Raw genomic sequence first — 15477 nt, 5'->3', positions numbered from 1 at the left:
GCCGGGAAGCTTTTTTTTTTGGGGTGGAGGCAGCGGGGGTGAGGACACGAGATGTCTTCGCAAGTAAAGCGCCGAGACGTTCTACCTATCGGATCCTTCTTCGTATTTCTTTTTTTACGGGGGAGTTGGTGAGCTGCTTGTAAAAAGAGAAGCAGCTTTTGATAGCATATCCCCTTTGCAGGCATCTCACCTCGGAGAGCTCGTAAAGCCTCTTTACTGCGTGGGCTTTGATACCCTGCCACTCCACGTAATATTAGCCAGCTGGCCCCTGAACGTCTCACACTGTCAACCCTGTCAAGGACCAAACCCCGAATATATGTGTGTGTGTGTGTGTGTGTGTGTGTACGCAAGAGGAACGCATGCTCATCTGCCAATAAAATGAGACGTACTGGTGTGTAGTGATGAGTATAAAGAGAATCCAGAAATAAAGAAAACATCTCTATTATGTATTTGAAGGGAAAGGACAGCGTTTCAAAGAATTTTTTTTTTCCTTTAAAACATGCAGTCCTGCAAGAGGAAGCAGAGTGGTTTAACTATTCCAGGTGCACTTCTACGTCCTCCAACAAACAAAGCGCTGCGTTGGAGCCAGCCGGCCGACACCGATGCGACACAAACTCAATATTTAACTGACGGCGGAAACCATTTGTCAGCGTAAAAAAAAACAAACATACGGCGAGCCGAACGGAAGCAGACATCTCTCGAATACGGGAAAAGATCTGTACGCGATTCAGCACGAGGGTGCAACACATGGGAGAGCAGTCTGCTGCGGGGCCGGACCTAGGCGGCATTGTCACAACGCTCCGTCTGTTTGCCTGCAGATTGAAATATAAAAAGGGTCTGAACGCACCATGAGGAGGGGGGGGGGGGGGAGGCGACATCATCGCATTTCCGCGGCACCTGACCTTGTTGAACGTAAACAGGTGATTACATCGGCGCACTGGCTCTCTTTTTGGTGAGGACCCGCCTCCTCAGCCATATGGGAACACACACACACTCACACACACACACTTACACACACACACACACACACACGGGGCAGCAACAATTATCGTGGCCCAGATCTTTGTAGTAAATCAGTTTTTTTCTTCCTCTTCCTCTTCTGGGGGATAGAGGAGCAGCTCTTAGCGCGCTAATTAGCGAGCGATAGATGGGAGATTGATCAGGCTGCTGCATTTGTGGAATTAGCCAGCCATCTGTAAAATGATCTCACGCTTCATTTGTTGATACTGAGCCCTTTCTTTGATGCAGCTGCGCGTGGGGGTGAGGTAATGGGTTATGGGGAGGTGTGTGTGTGTGTGTAACTGAAGAAAGAGGTGGTATCTGTGTGCGTACAGTGTGCAGAGTGTGTAATCCCGTCGAGAGAAAAAGAGGTGTATCGAAAAAATGACGCAACGCGAGCTATAAATGTGCCATTATTAACACGTCGTAATTCAGCGAGTCTTATGCAACGATAAGGTGGCGATGTGTCTTGCCAGAAGCGAGATGAAGGAAAGAAACTTATGTGTGACTTATGTGTGTTCAAGCCCTGTGTGTGTGTCTGTGTGTGTGTGTGTGTTGTGGTTAATTAACTGCTGTTGTACCTTGGCTTGGGAACCTTGTCTTCAGGAAAAGGCGTCCAGGTGGAGTCTTGGGATTTCTGCTCTTTGAAACGCCCCGTGAACGTGTTGGCCACCTCCGCCATGTCGTAGGCGCACACCGCCGACCCTGGAATACTGCCAGGACACACACACACACACACACACACACAGACACACACACACACACAGACAAAAGCTCACATAAACAGTCCTCTCATCTGAACATATCAAAGAAACACCTGGCCAAGTTTGGACTATCAGCGTTTGACAGGAACGGGGATTTGCAACCCGTCTCTCTCTCAGAGGGGTTGAATCCCTCGAGGACGGCTCGTCGGTACAGATGGTGTTTGTTCGCGACCGGTGATGCGTTCAAGTTTGCCGCTTTGGCATTTATTTTCCCTTACTCACTCACTCACAAAGCGATGCAGCCCCCCCCCCCCCCCTCTCTTACCCGTTTCTTTTACTAGCTTTGATTCATGGTGCTACTTATAGAAGAAGTTATTCCTATTGATTGCAGCGGCGGGGCCATTACATCAGCGCGTAGTGTTGCTTCATCGGATCGTCTGTGAGCTCCAGTGTCTCTGCCCGCCGAGCCTCATGAGGACACACATTCACTCCGACCAGACAAGACCGGGTTTCCCCAAAAGCCTCGAAGCGTCCGAGTTCATCACAAGTCCACTGTTGGGCGAGAACTATAGACAGATTATCTTTTTTATTGCCCCCTTTTTTTTTTGTGTGTGTTTGCAGCGGAGCCACCGGCTTCTTTCCGTCCGTCGCGTAACACACTGCTGACTCACTTCTCTCCATTTTCATTCGTGCATCTGCTCTCGTAAATTAGAAGCATAACTAGGGGACTGTTTATTCTTTTTTTTAAAAAGAGAAACGTCTCTCAGCTGGACACGGTTGCATCGCGGCGTTAAACCCACGGAGACATCGGGGAGACGCGCTACACAAGGGCGGCATTATCATAGAGAGTGAGGTCGGAGAGTTGTTCGTCCTCGGCTCGGCCGCTAAATGACAGTAATTGAAAGTTGGACAGTCACGTGTCTGTTTGCATCGGGGGACGCTATAACGAGGCGGGTGGATGGCGAGCGGTGACACACACACACACACACACACACGCACGCACAATGCAAGGACACAAACCCCTGAGCGTTGCCCTCACTTCCGAATGCACTCCCTCTAATTTCGCCCCGCTGACGACCAAACCATGAATCAAAACTGCCGCTTATAGACATTTTCAAAGCACGCCTCGCTGGGTTTTCGGTGTCCATTAAGCACGCTCAATTGCATCGTCACAAGCGATTGTCTTATCGTCTAAATAGCAGCCATAAAATGGAGGGGGGAAAAAGACAATATATGCGAGCTCCGTGGCTTTGCGGTAATTTTCAATTTAGATAACAACTCCCCCTGCCTATGAATATGAAAGCAGCGCCGCTCGCGGACTGTGAAAGAGGGGGAGACAGGATGAAACACCTGCAGCACAACTGCTTTGGACGGGAGGCATGTTGACCCGGCGGGCTCAGGAATTACACGCTGGCGAGCGGCACGGCGAGCAGGGCCACGCGCTACCGACGCTAACAAAGGTCAGACTGTCATGATGTTGATGCATCGAGGGCTTTTTCGAAAGGGCCTTCAAAGCAGGAAAGATGATCGGGCTAATAAAGGAGATGCGTGAACTCATGTGAGGCGAGGGGGAAAAAAGAGAATCTCTTCCATCTGTTGCTTCCTCCTCGAACCTCCTTTAAAGGTTTCCTGGAGAGGAGGATGGGAGGAGGGGGGTTACCTGTTGTAAGGCGTGGAGAAGGTCGCCATCACGACGTCCCTCCCGTTGACGTGGATGACGTCCGTCACGGCCTGCAGGATGTTGAAGTAGAAGTGGGAGTCGCCGGGGATGGAGCAGTTCAGCCGAGACTTGAGGAACGAGGTCCACTGCTTCTCCAGGACGCGGGGCGAGCCGCCGCGGTCGATCTTACAGACCCGGGCCACCCGAGGAAACACCACCTGACGGAGACACACACACACACAGACACACACAGACACACACACAGTTGTGCTCAGCGCTAGCCAACGTTCTCTCAAGTGCTTGAAGTCAGTTTGTTATTATATTTTGCTTTGCAAGAAAAGTTAAAAGAAAGAAAAATGGAGGACAAAACTTTGAGCAAAGCATACATTTATTTAGTGGATATTAAATAACTCCTTTTTTTTTACTTCAAATAAAACTTTTCTAGTTTTGTGTTATGGGTTGGAAGCATAATTCCCCTTTTTTTTTAGTTTTCTCATGCACTTAAAGGCCCAGTGTGTATCTTTTGGATATATTAGCAAAAAACCCCATCATATTCATAACTACATTTTAATTAGTGTATATTCACCTGACACTAAGAATCGATGTGTATTTGTTCGCTTTGAATGAGCCTTTTATATCTACACAGGAAGCGGGTCCGCCATGTTTCTACAGTAGCCCAGAGCGGACAAATCACAGCCAATAAAAGGACTTGGTGGTGAGAAAGTTTTCTCAACTGCTGTTTTCAAATTGAAGCATGAAAGTTGAACATCACAGAGTAAGAAACCTTTTCTTTTGATGACCAACAGCACACACTCATATGCCCCTATTTTGGGTGGTTTGCATGACATAAAACTTTGGGAGTCCAACATTTCATCACTTCGCAGCAAATTAAAGACACGGTGGAGTAAATTGGTGTGTTTTTTGATACGCTGTTAAAGAGTCAGCACCTGGCAACAGAAAACGTAAAGTACACGGCTTCAAATGGGAGCCGGCGCTGTAATTACATCTCACAGTGAGATCACACAGTCAGTATTATAATTAGTTGTTGTCACACTATACTTAACAGCAATAAATCTAACTCTGACCTGAAATAGTTCCCTAGAGTAAACAGTGTGAATGGGAGCGAACATGCATTTAAACCAGATCTACACATACACACACACACACACACACACACACACACACACACACACACACACACACACACACACAGGCGACTGCAGACAACCACACATAAACACGCTCTCGCCCATGCGTGCATTGCGACCAACGCAAGAGTGAATGCATAAAAAGAACAGAAAAAACACACACAAATGTTCACACACACACACACAAACACACACACATGTGCCAACATGGGTCGGTTCATTTTCCAACTTTTAGGTCAGGAAAACATCAATAGTTAGAAATTTCTTGCCAAAAACGACATTTTACAGACGTTTGACTACATCATGAAAGCGTTGTAATTTGCCCCAATTCTCATTTTTACTGACTGGCGCCTGAACGCGTCTCAATGTAAATGAATGGCACCTCACGCTAGTTTACTGCGACCCAAACTTGGTCCCGAAATATTGCTTAGATCCAACGTTCTACATCTGTAACATCTCACATCTGACGCTAACATCCCACATATAACAGTTCACTTTCTCACACTTCTGCTCGCTGTGTGTTACCTGCACACACACACACACACACACACACACACACACACACAAACAAGCACAAGCGCACTGATCCCTCGCACTAAACATTTACCCTCTCTGCAATTTCCAGATAGCGAATTTAACAATCCAACATCACAACTACGACCAACGCGAACCCGCCACAGCACATTGATCAACTCGCCATGAAGCACCAACGGCGGCTCACGTTGTCAGGCGACGATCTACTTTGCAATAATGAAGAGATATCAGTCGGGGGAAAGTTAAATTGCTCTCTGCCACATAAGCGACCGCCACCACACCAGTAATTACACCGACATTGCTTTTTCAAAAACACAGCCGGCGGATCGAGAGGCCTGATCGGTATTCGACGGCCCGCGTAACACACATGCCCGTCGCTTCTGGCGGCGGAGCCATTGTTTCTCTGTTTCTCGTTGCCTCCGCTCTTGTCTCCCCTCCGTCCTCTTCCTCGCCCTCCTCTCGTGTGTTCTCTTTAACTCATACACATCGAGTGATTCATTTCCATCACGGATTATTTCATACCGGGCATTCCAATTAAACTCTTTCTGGGTGAGAACTCCAAAACAGAGAATTGAGAAGATTAATGAGAAGAAGGAAAAATGTCTGCCGGTGTAGCACCTGAGGAAAGCTTCTCCTTCAACCTCTCTCTCTCCGACTCGTTTCCCAGAAGACACTTTGGGTGAAATTCCTCTTGGGAAACATGGAGACAATAGGGCGACCGGGGAGCGTTGCCAGAGGGACGCGGACGTGCAATTCAAGCGGTATATTTAGCCTTCAAAATGGGATCTCCAGACGTCCACGGGTTTGTGTTTTTGGATCTATTTTAGGCCCCTGCATCCTGCTACAGTGAAGAAAATGTTTGGCCACTTTACAGCTCCTGAAAGCCTTCTTCTCCTCGGTTATGTGATACACCCATATCCTGTTAGTTTCCTCCAGGCACTTCCTGATTCTCCCTGTAAATAGGAAGTCACCTCTGATTACGCTCAAACAATAGCGGGAGAATCGGGCAGGGCGCTTACCTTCCCCATTGTGTTGTACTCCATAGCAATTTCACGAAAGAAGAAGTAGATGAAGTCCCCGTAATCGACTGCCTGTATGAAGTAGGGCTCTGCAGGAGGAGGATATAAAAAAGACAGACAGTAAATATGAGTCAAAGTGACGTTTGTACCGTGACAAAACAGTTCTGACACCATATTTCACAGTAAACAGCCAGAATATCTGTCATATTATGCGGAAAAGGCACCGACTGTGAGCCTTGAGTGCCTCAATCTATCATCCATCATATCGGCGAGACAATTTGCATGCAGGGAGACAAGAGGGATCTCTTTATTGGGCTTTCCGACAGGCCGGACTTGTGCTTGTTTTTCCCCCCGGGGCAGAGCAATTTACCGGCTACATCAACTCTACCGGGCCGGGTTGGCAAAATGACTGCGACTAGCGGAGCGTGTAGCATTAGCATAAGAGCTCTTCATACCTAGATTCACACACAAATCGTAAATCACAAACACGAGTACGCGAAAAAACAAGTTTTTTTGTGTGTGTTTTTTTCTCCAGCTTGTCAAGACGGCCTGCTGCCATCCAGCCGGAGAGACGTTGTGTGTTTGTGTGTGTGTGTGTGTGTGTTTGACGCTCACCTTTCAGCCACTTGGAGTCGTGCTTGACAGTGCGCAGAGTCGGGCTGTCTCCTAGGCTACGATAGATGACCGCATCGATCGCGAGGAAGTCTGTCACGGTGGCCGAGTACAGCTTGCCATCTGGAGGGAAAGGGGGAAAACACGGAGACGGTTTTAAAAGAGCAACGAGAGGAAAAGATGGAGACGGAGAGGGCAGAAGAATGAAGAGAGAGAAGAGAACAAAAAAAGGAAAGGTGAAGGGAGTATAAAGAAAAACACGAAAAGCCACTCAAGAGATTCCCGCTCTCTGCGGCCGGGTACACAAACAGACCTGGAGAACCGCACACAGCGAGGAGGCTCTCTGACGGACAACAAACAAGGGCTGTGCACACACTTAAAACATGTTGCACGTCTGTAATCGCTCGCTCTGACAGCAAACACACTTCCGAATAAAAAAAAAAAAAGCTCAAACAAACACCGGCGCCCTTTGCGCGCTAGCGAGCACGCGAAGCATGGAAAACACGCGCGCTCGCGTGCGCGCCACATGCTCCACAAACACACAATCCGCCACCGGCGTGACCTCAGCCCGCCTCAGTGGAAACTCAAACTACATAATTGAAAGGATAGCAGTCAGAGGAACCCTCTTGATTACTCAGTGCTTCCAGCTCCCCTCCGAGCAGCTCTGCTACACATTAAAAACGGTCAAGCTAGGCGTTGTCATTTTAAAAGAGGAATGGGAGGAGGAGGGGGGGCGGGGGGGGTGCGGCTCATCAATACCGCCATAAATCGGCTCGCGGCAAAGGCGAACGAGGACTGGATGTCTTCAGCGGGACCGCGGGGTCCTGTTACCTCAGAACAATCTCACCGCAGCCAACGGAAAGCTGACTCATTCTGGTCTCATGTGCTCGCGACTTTGTTTTTTGAAGAGGGAGAAAGTGAGCGAGAGAGAGAGGGGAAAAAGGACAGAGAGAGAGAGAGAGAGAGAGAGAGAGAGAGACAGAGATAGAGAGAGAGAGAGAGAGAGAGATGTCGCCGCGGCCCTTTTTTTGGCGCACTTTTTTTGGCGCACATTTTTCCCGCACTTTTTTTGGCGCACTTCCGTAAAAAAAAGGGTTCTAGAAAAGCGGCGACTTTTCTCGCGCTGAGCTAAATTCGTGGCCTGCGGTTTGGCGCACGACGCTACGCATATCGGCTGCCTTTTCTCGACATGTTGTCAGAGCGCCGCCGTTTGAAGAGAACCGCAGGGTGTAAGGAACAATGTTAAATACAACCGCAGCTAATCCACCCGCTCAAATAGACTCAACTCTCCCATCTTGCTCAAACACGTCTCCAATGTTAAATACGTGCAGATAGGAGGAAATTAGGATTAATGGTTTCGCCTCATGGCAGTCAGTGAACACTATCAAGCATACTTAATCTATTTCCACCTCACAGGAAAACTTGTGTGACTTTCTCTCATGTCAAGCCACGGGGGGGGAAAGGACTTGAATGACATTAGCGCTTCCCGTTGCAGACGAGTAAACGGTTCCTTTGACATTTATTACTCAGATTCATTTTTTTTCCATCTTACCAGCAAATAGGGCGACGTTGGCGTGCTTGGCGTCATACGGGCAGCGTGCCATCCCGCTGATCTCGTCCCCCAGGGCCTCCAGGGTGTCCATCTGCAGGGTCACAAGGGAGTTGAGAGGGTCAAGACATTGCGGGCGAACCAAAAGTACGGATTTGAACTGCAACCAAGGCGGGAAAACGGAACAATGCAGCGAACCGATGAACGGACAAAGGCGGGAAAACGGTAGCTCGAGATTCAAGATGTTTTAACTGTCCGACGCACCGATAACAGACAGTTATTTAATACAAGTTATTGATATTTTAAGGTATTTATACAACCAAGGCGGGAAAACGATGTCTCCCGGTTGGAGGTTGCAGATCTAGCAAAAGAATTTCAGCTACCGCTAACAGAAAATAAATAAAGTGGAGAAATGTGTTGAGTCGTAATAGAAAAGCGCCCCCGAAAAGGTGTGCCGAGCCCAGGAGAGAGTCCGTCTAACGCTGACCTGAACTCAAATCCCCTGGACGCCACTTTGGTGGCTGTCAAAGCCGTCCATCTGGGCGGTATTGGGCAAACTGTCATGGAGGAAGATCAACCAAAAAAACTGACATTTTCCACAGCAGCATGTTGCGCAGCATGGGTGGACGTGGTTGGCTTCCACCTGCCAATCCTTTATCCTTCAACTTCTACCGGCGTTTGAAAAAAGAGCTTTAACATCCCCCCGCGACAGATCTTCAACCCGCACGCCGCCGTGCCCCCGATTTCCGAAGCTTGTGCTTTCGCCGTGAAGAGGAAATAAATGGCTGCGAACACGGCCCTGAGCGCGGGGAATGTGAGCAATTTTGACTGAAACCACAGCAGTTTTTAAATAGCACATCATACAGTAGTCATTATTTCAGTTTGCCTCAGCTGCGGCTCGCGCCGAGAGCTTTTCTTTTTTTCGGCGATGCTGAAACCCAGATTTGGTGCATTTCTTCAGTTTTAATTCTGCAAGGCGGGAGCGTAATTTATCCAAACTTACGGCTAATTCGCTAAGTATTCCCGCCATTTCCATAAGCTATTCTGAGGCCTCGTCCATAGTTTAAGCAGCCGGACTGGTGGTTTTTTCCTTGTTTTGCGCCAACTTTTAGTCACAGCGAGGGCACGGCGGGAGGATCAGATGTGAGGTCAACGATCGTCCCCTCCGTGGGTTTTCGGCTTGTCCTCCCTCGCTCTCTCTCGCCCTCGGCTAAAGAGCAGAGCTGCACAGAGGAGAGGAAGCGAAGGACCAGAGGCCGAGGCCAGGGAGCATCACTGAACACACTGTTTGCCTCCGAAGCTCGCGATACCTCCTGGTTTTATTCTTGTCCATCTCTGTTTCCATCTCTCTGGTACTCCACTTACTCCCTCCTCCTTCCCCCTATCTCTTTCTCCTTCTCCTTCTCCTTCTCTCTCAACAAAGAGGACGAGGCTGCAAACTGCTTACGCCGCCCTTTCTGGTCTCTAAACAGGTCATTTTGTTTTTCTATTCCTGTCTCGGCGGAAACGGTTATCATCTGCCCACTGGAAAAAGGTCACACACACTCCCGGCGCAATGCCGGAAAAGCCTGCCAGAGAAATTGTTGATGCTGATTTGGCAGGGAAAATTACAAGTGACCTTTAACAACAAACACGCGCGCACCAACCACCGGCAGCGGCGCATTTCTACATTTCTCTCGTTCACCTCTGTTTCTTTAGAAATTAGAGGACGGTATGCGGAGGCACGCCGGCTTGAAGATATGTATTTTATTAGCCGGGCCAGACTTTAATTATAGATTAGGTGGAGTTAATCATAAGGGACGCGGGCGGCTGGAGGTGAGGTGCGTCCGATGAATCCCAGCGAGTCTGGGCCGCAGTTTGAAAAACGTCAGCAGCTCCTGTGTCGGCTTACCTTGACGCAAAGCGGTGCCGCGTCCTCTGACGCGCCACAAACAGTCGCGCACCCCTCCCTGCACCCTGCACCCTTCACCTAGCACCCTGCACCCCACCCTCAGTTGATTTCACAGAGGCAGTGACCTCTGTCTGCTGGGGCTCGGCCCGGCTGTCACTGATCTATTCCTGCCGTTTGAACAGAGGAAGGCACTCCCAGCCTCGGCCGCAGATCCACCCAACCCCCCCCCCCCATGAAACAAAACACCCGAGCTCACACTTTCCCTGCTGTCGGCCTCGTGTCCAGTACTTAAAATATGAGCGATATCAATCTGCCACGCGGAGATTGTTTTAACGGCCAGATTGAAATGATTTCTTTTTGTTACTCCTCCGTGTACCAGGCGAACCTTATTATGCTGTCAAGAAGTGCTTCAGCTCTTTGTGGAAGCACAATTCAAAGTAATGGGGGGGAAGCGCCGTCGCACTTTGTCAGCAACACGCCGTTGTGCAGGGGAGCTAGCGGTAGCGCCGCAGACAAAACGTACAGTAACCTTGAGCTCGGGGTGCAGCGATTCTAGATGAATTAATTACGACGAGGGCTCAATGCTTGTTTTCTATAGGCTGTATGCTAATTAATTAGACAAACACAACGTAGATCCCAAACATGCCCGTCAGGAGCGTTATAATTGGTTCGGCGGCGCCGGCGCTCGAGGGGGTGAGGGACACGTTGTGTGTCTCTGTTGTTTTTACTCTTTCACGGGCTTTATTGTCACTGCTGAGGGATTTGTGGAATCTCACCGAGGACAAACTCGGTGTCGCCGTCGTCACGCTTAATAACTGTTGGCTGGAATTCATCTCCTTGAAAAAGGGAAGAAATAAATTGTCACATCTCCGGGGCGAAATCTAATTTACCAAAGTTCCATTTTAATAACGCCGCCACCTGATTCACGGACTTCAGCAGCGGTTGTTCGGGGCCAGCGAGGGCGGATCCTGGCACGCCCATCATATTTTCTGACCCCTCCCTTCTGCACATTTCTTTGCATGCGATCCACATGGACACACCTGCGCGACCTCCTCCTGCGTCTACTGTTTAAGAAGGTCAGGTGCACAAGTTCACACCTGGGCCAGGAGCTGTTGCGTAAACCAAACAAGGACACGTCTCCCTGAGAGATTAATGGCCATGGCCCAGTTCTCTGCAACCATGGGAGGAGCTTCCCTTGACCACCTTTTTATTTTTATTTTTACCCCAGAGCCTGAAACCATAGTCTTTGCAGTTGTTAACGGAAATATGTCGGTATTGAATTTTCTTTCTGGCCTCTTTTTGGGGCGGTATTTTCCACTTTTATTGTAGAAATAGGAGAAAAGGGAGAAGGGCACGACTTGCAACAAAGACCAGAATCGACGGCTACCATGTTGTTCCAGAAAAGATTGCGCTAACATTGCACAAATATGACAGTAATTTCATTAATTATGTACATAATTGTCAAAACAATTTTCCTGACTGATGCACAATCATCAATGAAATACATTTTACACTGTTTATTATTGTCTTTCTTGGGATTGATGTTTTTTTTTTCTGTCAATCTTCCAGAAGAGCTGCAGTATACAGAGGCATGTGTGGGCGTATTTGTCCCTCCGCTTGCATTATTCCCACGTGAATTTTCCCAGTCCACCGAAATCAAGTCGAGGACCCGTCCTCCCCCCCAAGACCCCCCCTCACCCAAAACCTCCCCCTCCTCGCCCCCCAGCATCGCCCGGCAACAGGCGATGAAACCGACTCCAGTCGTAGATCAGCCCAGCTGGATGGGGCGTTTATTATCACAACACAGCGAGGGATGTGACGGAGGGAGAAAGCAACGGAGGGGTGAAGATGGCGGAGAGGTGGGAAGGAGGGAGGGAGAGAGAGAGAGAGAGAGAGAGAGAGGGGGAAGATGAATAGAAAAAGAAAAGGGACTTGGGTGCAGTGTGGTGCCCGGGGGGAGAGGATTGTGCCGTGGCTGCCAAGGTGTCTGTGTTTTTTTTTTCGGTGTGTGTTTTTTTTGTGTGCATGCATGTGGAAGCTGACGGCGCGCGGTGAGGGGCGGTACGATGAAGCTAATGAGGAGAGCGTGTTGGAAAGGTGTCGCAGGAGGAGACAGCGTGGGGGTGTATCTGTATCCCTTCTTCCCCCTCCACCCTCCCTCCACCCTCCCTCCACCCTCCCTCCACCCTCCCCTCTCCGGCTCGCCCTCGCAGCGCTGTTGATTAATGTGGGATGAGGCCGGCCCCGAAACAGAAGCTCTTTTCAGCGCTGTCACACTGGGGAGATGGAGAGGCCAACTGTGGCCAAGGTGGATTTAACCACAAACACACACACACACACACACACACACACACACACACTTTTTTTTACCAAGCAGAATGGATGAACCCAGCACGCCATCAAAGGCCTGGTATCTGCCCAGAGAGCCTGTCAGCCTGCCCGCATACAATGTTTGTGTGTGTGTGTGTGTGTGTGTGTGTGTGGGTCTTAATGATTTTTGTAGAAATGTGTGTCTGTTTGCACAGTTGTCAATGTTTGTTTGGGTGCATGCACACACACACACACACACACACACACACACACACACACACACGTGCCCAGACATTTGAATTCTAACAGTACGACATGTGAAATGCCTTCAATGTCTTCCTTTGACAGCCTTTACATTTCATTTGAATTTAGTCACGGCACATTGATTCAATTATTCCCCGGACTCAAAATGGCGATTTCATTCAACCCAAAAATAATTACAGTGTAGTCAGTGTGTCGGCGAAATGACTTTTTTTTTCCAGGGAAAGAGCAGTCGGAGGCACATTAATGACTCACTGATACGGGGTCTAATTGGAGCGAGCAATTTTGAAACACAAAAACACACACACACACACACACACACACCACCATTTGAAGGAGACCCGCCCTCTTGAATGCCATGAAAACGTTTTCTCCCTTCAAAATCATCTCAGAGATTTACATCGGCCGTCGTGTGCAGCGACTCATGTGCGACGTGCGTCGACTTTAATGTCGGGGAAAGGCAACACGCGTGTGTGTTTGTGGTTATTTCGACGCTTCGACGACACTCCGGCAAAACTTTGCCACCACAACCAGAGGAAGACTTTTTGTTTTTAAAAGCCAAAGGCGCCTGATGAACACGGGGACATCAATTTCCACCGTTTCTCTGCGGGAGGAGTCAGTCTGTGTGCCAAAACCACGGAGTGTCTCGTTCCTCTGGTGACCCGATCCAAGGGATCTGAAAAGGATGAGAGTTTTCTGCCCGACAACAATAACATCCTTCAGGTCCGAGCTGTTTCTGTTCCCAGCACGTCGCTCAGAGTTGGATGCATATTGTTGGTGACGACCAGTGAATCTTCTTCCATGGGGATCGCGCTGCTGTGCTAACGCTAGGCTAGCCGCTGCAGCTCGGCTAGCATACGAGCTCAGATTCACGTCACAGAAATCACTTTTTTAGTTTGAAAGCAGCCCATCTGCTTTTAATATCTGTCTTTCCATCTGCCTGTATTCTTATTTCTTTTTTTTATTTGTCCATCTGCTTCACTGTATGCCAGTGCCCCGTCCCCCCTCTTCTTCTTGACGTCTTTATGTGCGTCCATCAGGCCGATCTCAACGTCAACCTGCTCTCCTCATCGTCGAAACGCGTCTTCTTCTTGGCTTTTGTTTCTCCTGAAGGAATGTTTGAAACTCTTCCAGACCTGCCCCGTGAATACGAGCTGTTCGCAGTGGGGGGTGTGTGGGGGGTGTGTGGGGTGTAGGGTGGGATGGGTCGAATCGGATTTCAGGCCTCCGCCTTCAGTGAGTCAGTGCGTATGCGAGACGGCGCTCTCGGTCGTTAGGTTTCTCCGCTTCTAAATCGAGCGTGTCAAAGTACACCTGGAGATAAAGACATGGGAGGAGGGCCTGCTGAGTTGTGAAAGTCATCCGTCTATGTCCATCACTCCACACCTCTCTCCCCCCTCCTCACACACACACACACACCTTTTAAACAAAACAATATCCCGGAGTGTGTGACAGAGGGAAGAATCAAAAGAGGAAAGAGGAGTTTTTTTTTAAGAGACGCCGTGCACACATGTGTAACGAAGGTCAGCCGTTGTGTTCTTAAAAGGTCAAAGAGCAACGCAGAGCTGGTGTTACCTGTGTGTGAGTGTGTGTGCGCGTGTGTGTACCTTGTAGGTCCGACAGGAGGGGTTGAAGGCATTTGTCCCACACACAAACAAGGTGTCGTCGTTTTGCTGCAGGAGGACTTTGATGAAGTTGTGACACTCGTCCTTCAGGTGGTGCAGGAAGAGACGGAGAGAGGCATGAGTCACGAGTCATCAGCAGCTTTTATCAGAGACACTTTCACACTGAAAGCTACATGAGGTGTCTTTATTTTAACAAGGGCCTCTTTCTTCCTTTCTTTCTTTCTTTCTGTCTTTCTTTCTTTCTGTCTTTCTCTCCTTCGTACCACATGCAGCGCTCCGGAGACGAGGCGGAGGCATGCGAAACAAACATCGAGCGCGTAATCATGAGATGTAACATTTCCTCACGGCGCATTAATGAAATCTTTATTCATTTTCACAGTTTTGTTAGAACGTACACGGCGACGACAGAGAAAACACAGTCTGAATATTGTTGTCGATTGAAAATGTTATGAGCTGCAGGGAGTCATTAAACCTATGTGTGTGTGTGTGTGTTTGTGTGTGTGTGTGTGTGTGTGTGTGTGTGTGAGGGACCGTGATAAATGATGTCTGTTACAGCTTTTCCGCATTGTATAAAGTCTGATTTGCTCTAAAGTGCTTTGTGAATGAATAGGGTGACATTTGTTCTATAAATGAAGTTGCTGTGTGTGTTTGTGTGTGTGTGTGTGTGTGTGTGTGTGTGTGTGTGTGTGTGTGTGTGTGTGTGTGTGTTTTCTCTACCTTATGTTTCCCTTTCATTCTGCAAGTGTCCACATCTGCCTGTCTGGACTTCCATGTCATTTTCTGGTGAAAGAAAAAATAAAATATGATCAGAGAAGAGCAGAAGAAGAAAAAAAAACCAGAAGGCAGAAAGCATCGAGGTCAATAACCAATCCATACTGTGATCAATAATCATCATCTGAGCTGCTCCTGTCATCGATTCCCCTAATGAAGCACCTGCTCCGAGGTGAACTCTGCACTAAGCGCTGGCTGCAGATTGGTTTACCTCCTTGAACTTCTAATTCGCTAACAGCGGAGGAGGAAATACGACACTGACCCCGGATCAGAGCGGAGTCTGTCCAAGGACAGATCCCGCCTCAGAGCCGAGAGCTCATTTCTGTGGATTGATAGGCTGACCACACACACACACACACACACACACACACAGACACACACAGACACACACACA

General features: G+C 48.8%; 1 protein-coding gene across 2 annotated transcripts in view; it reads right to left on the bottom strand.

Annotated features, from left to right (window-relative positions):
- sema6a (sema domain, transmembrane domain (TM), and cytoplasmic domain, (semaphorin) 6A) overlaps positions 1-15477 on the bottom strand; it is a 100918-nt gene that overhangs the window by 28659 nt on the left and 56782 nt on the right. For both annotated transcript variants that reach the window (XM_068604431.1, XM_068604432.1), the window contains exons 5-11: positions 15030-15092; positions 14295-14396; positions 8229-8319; positions 6680-6799; positions 6065-6153; positions 3364-3581; positions 1581-1712 (exon numbers count right to left, since the gene is read on the bottom strand). In XM_068604431.1, the coding sequence (XP_068460532.1) occupies positions 1581-1712; positions 3364-3581; positions 6065-6153; positions 6680-6799; positions 8229-8319; positions 14295-14396; positions 15030-15092 (815 nt within the window). The remainder of the gene's footprint in view (positions 1-1580; positions 1713-3363; positions 3582-6064; positions 6154-6679; positions 6800-8228; positions 8320-14294; positions 14397-15029; positions 15093-15477) is intronic.

The sequence above is a fragment of the Clinocottus analis genome, unplaced genomic scaffold (genome assembly GCF_023055335.1).
Source record: "Clinocottus analis isolate CAN_PGR_092001 unplaced genomic scaffold, fCliAna1.0.p SCAF_7, whole genome shotgun sequence".
NCBI classification, from domain to species: domain Eukaryota; kingdom Metazoa; phylum Chordata; class Actinopteri; order Perciformes; family Cottidae; genus Clinocottus; species Clinocottus analis.
This window is presented reverse-complemented; position numbering and strand designations above follow the sequence as displayed.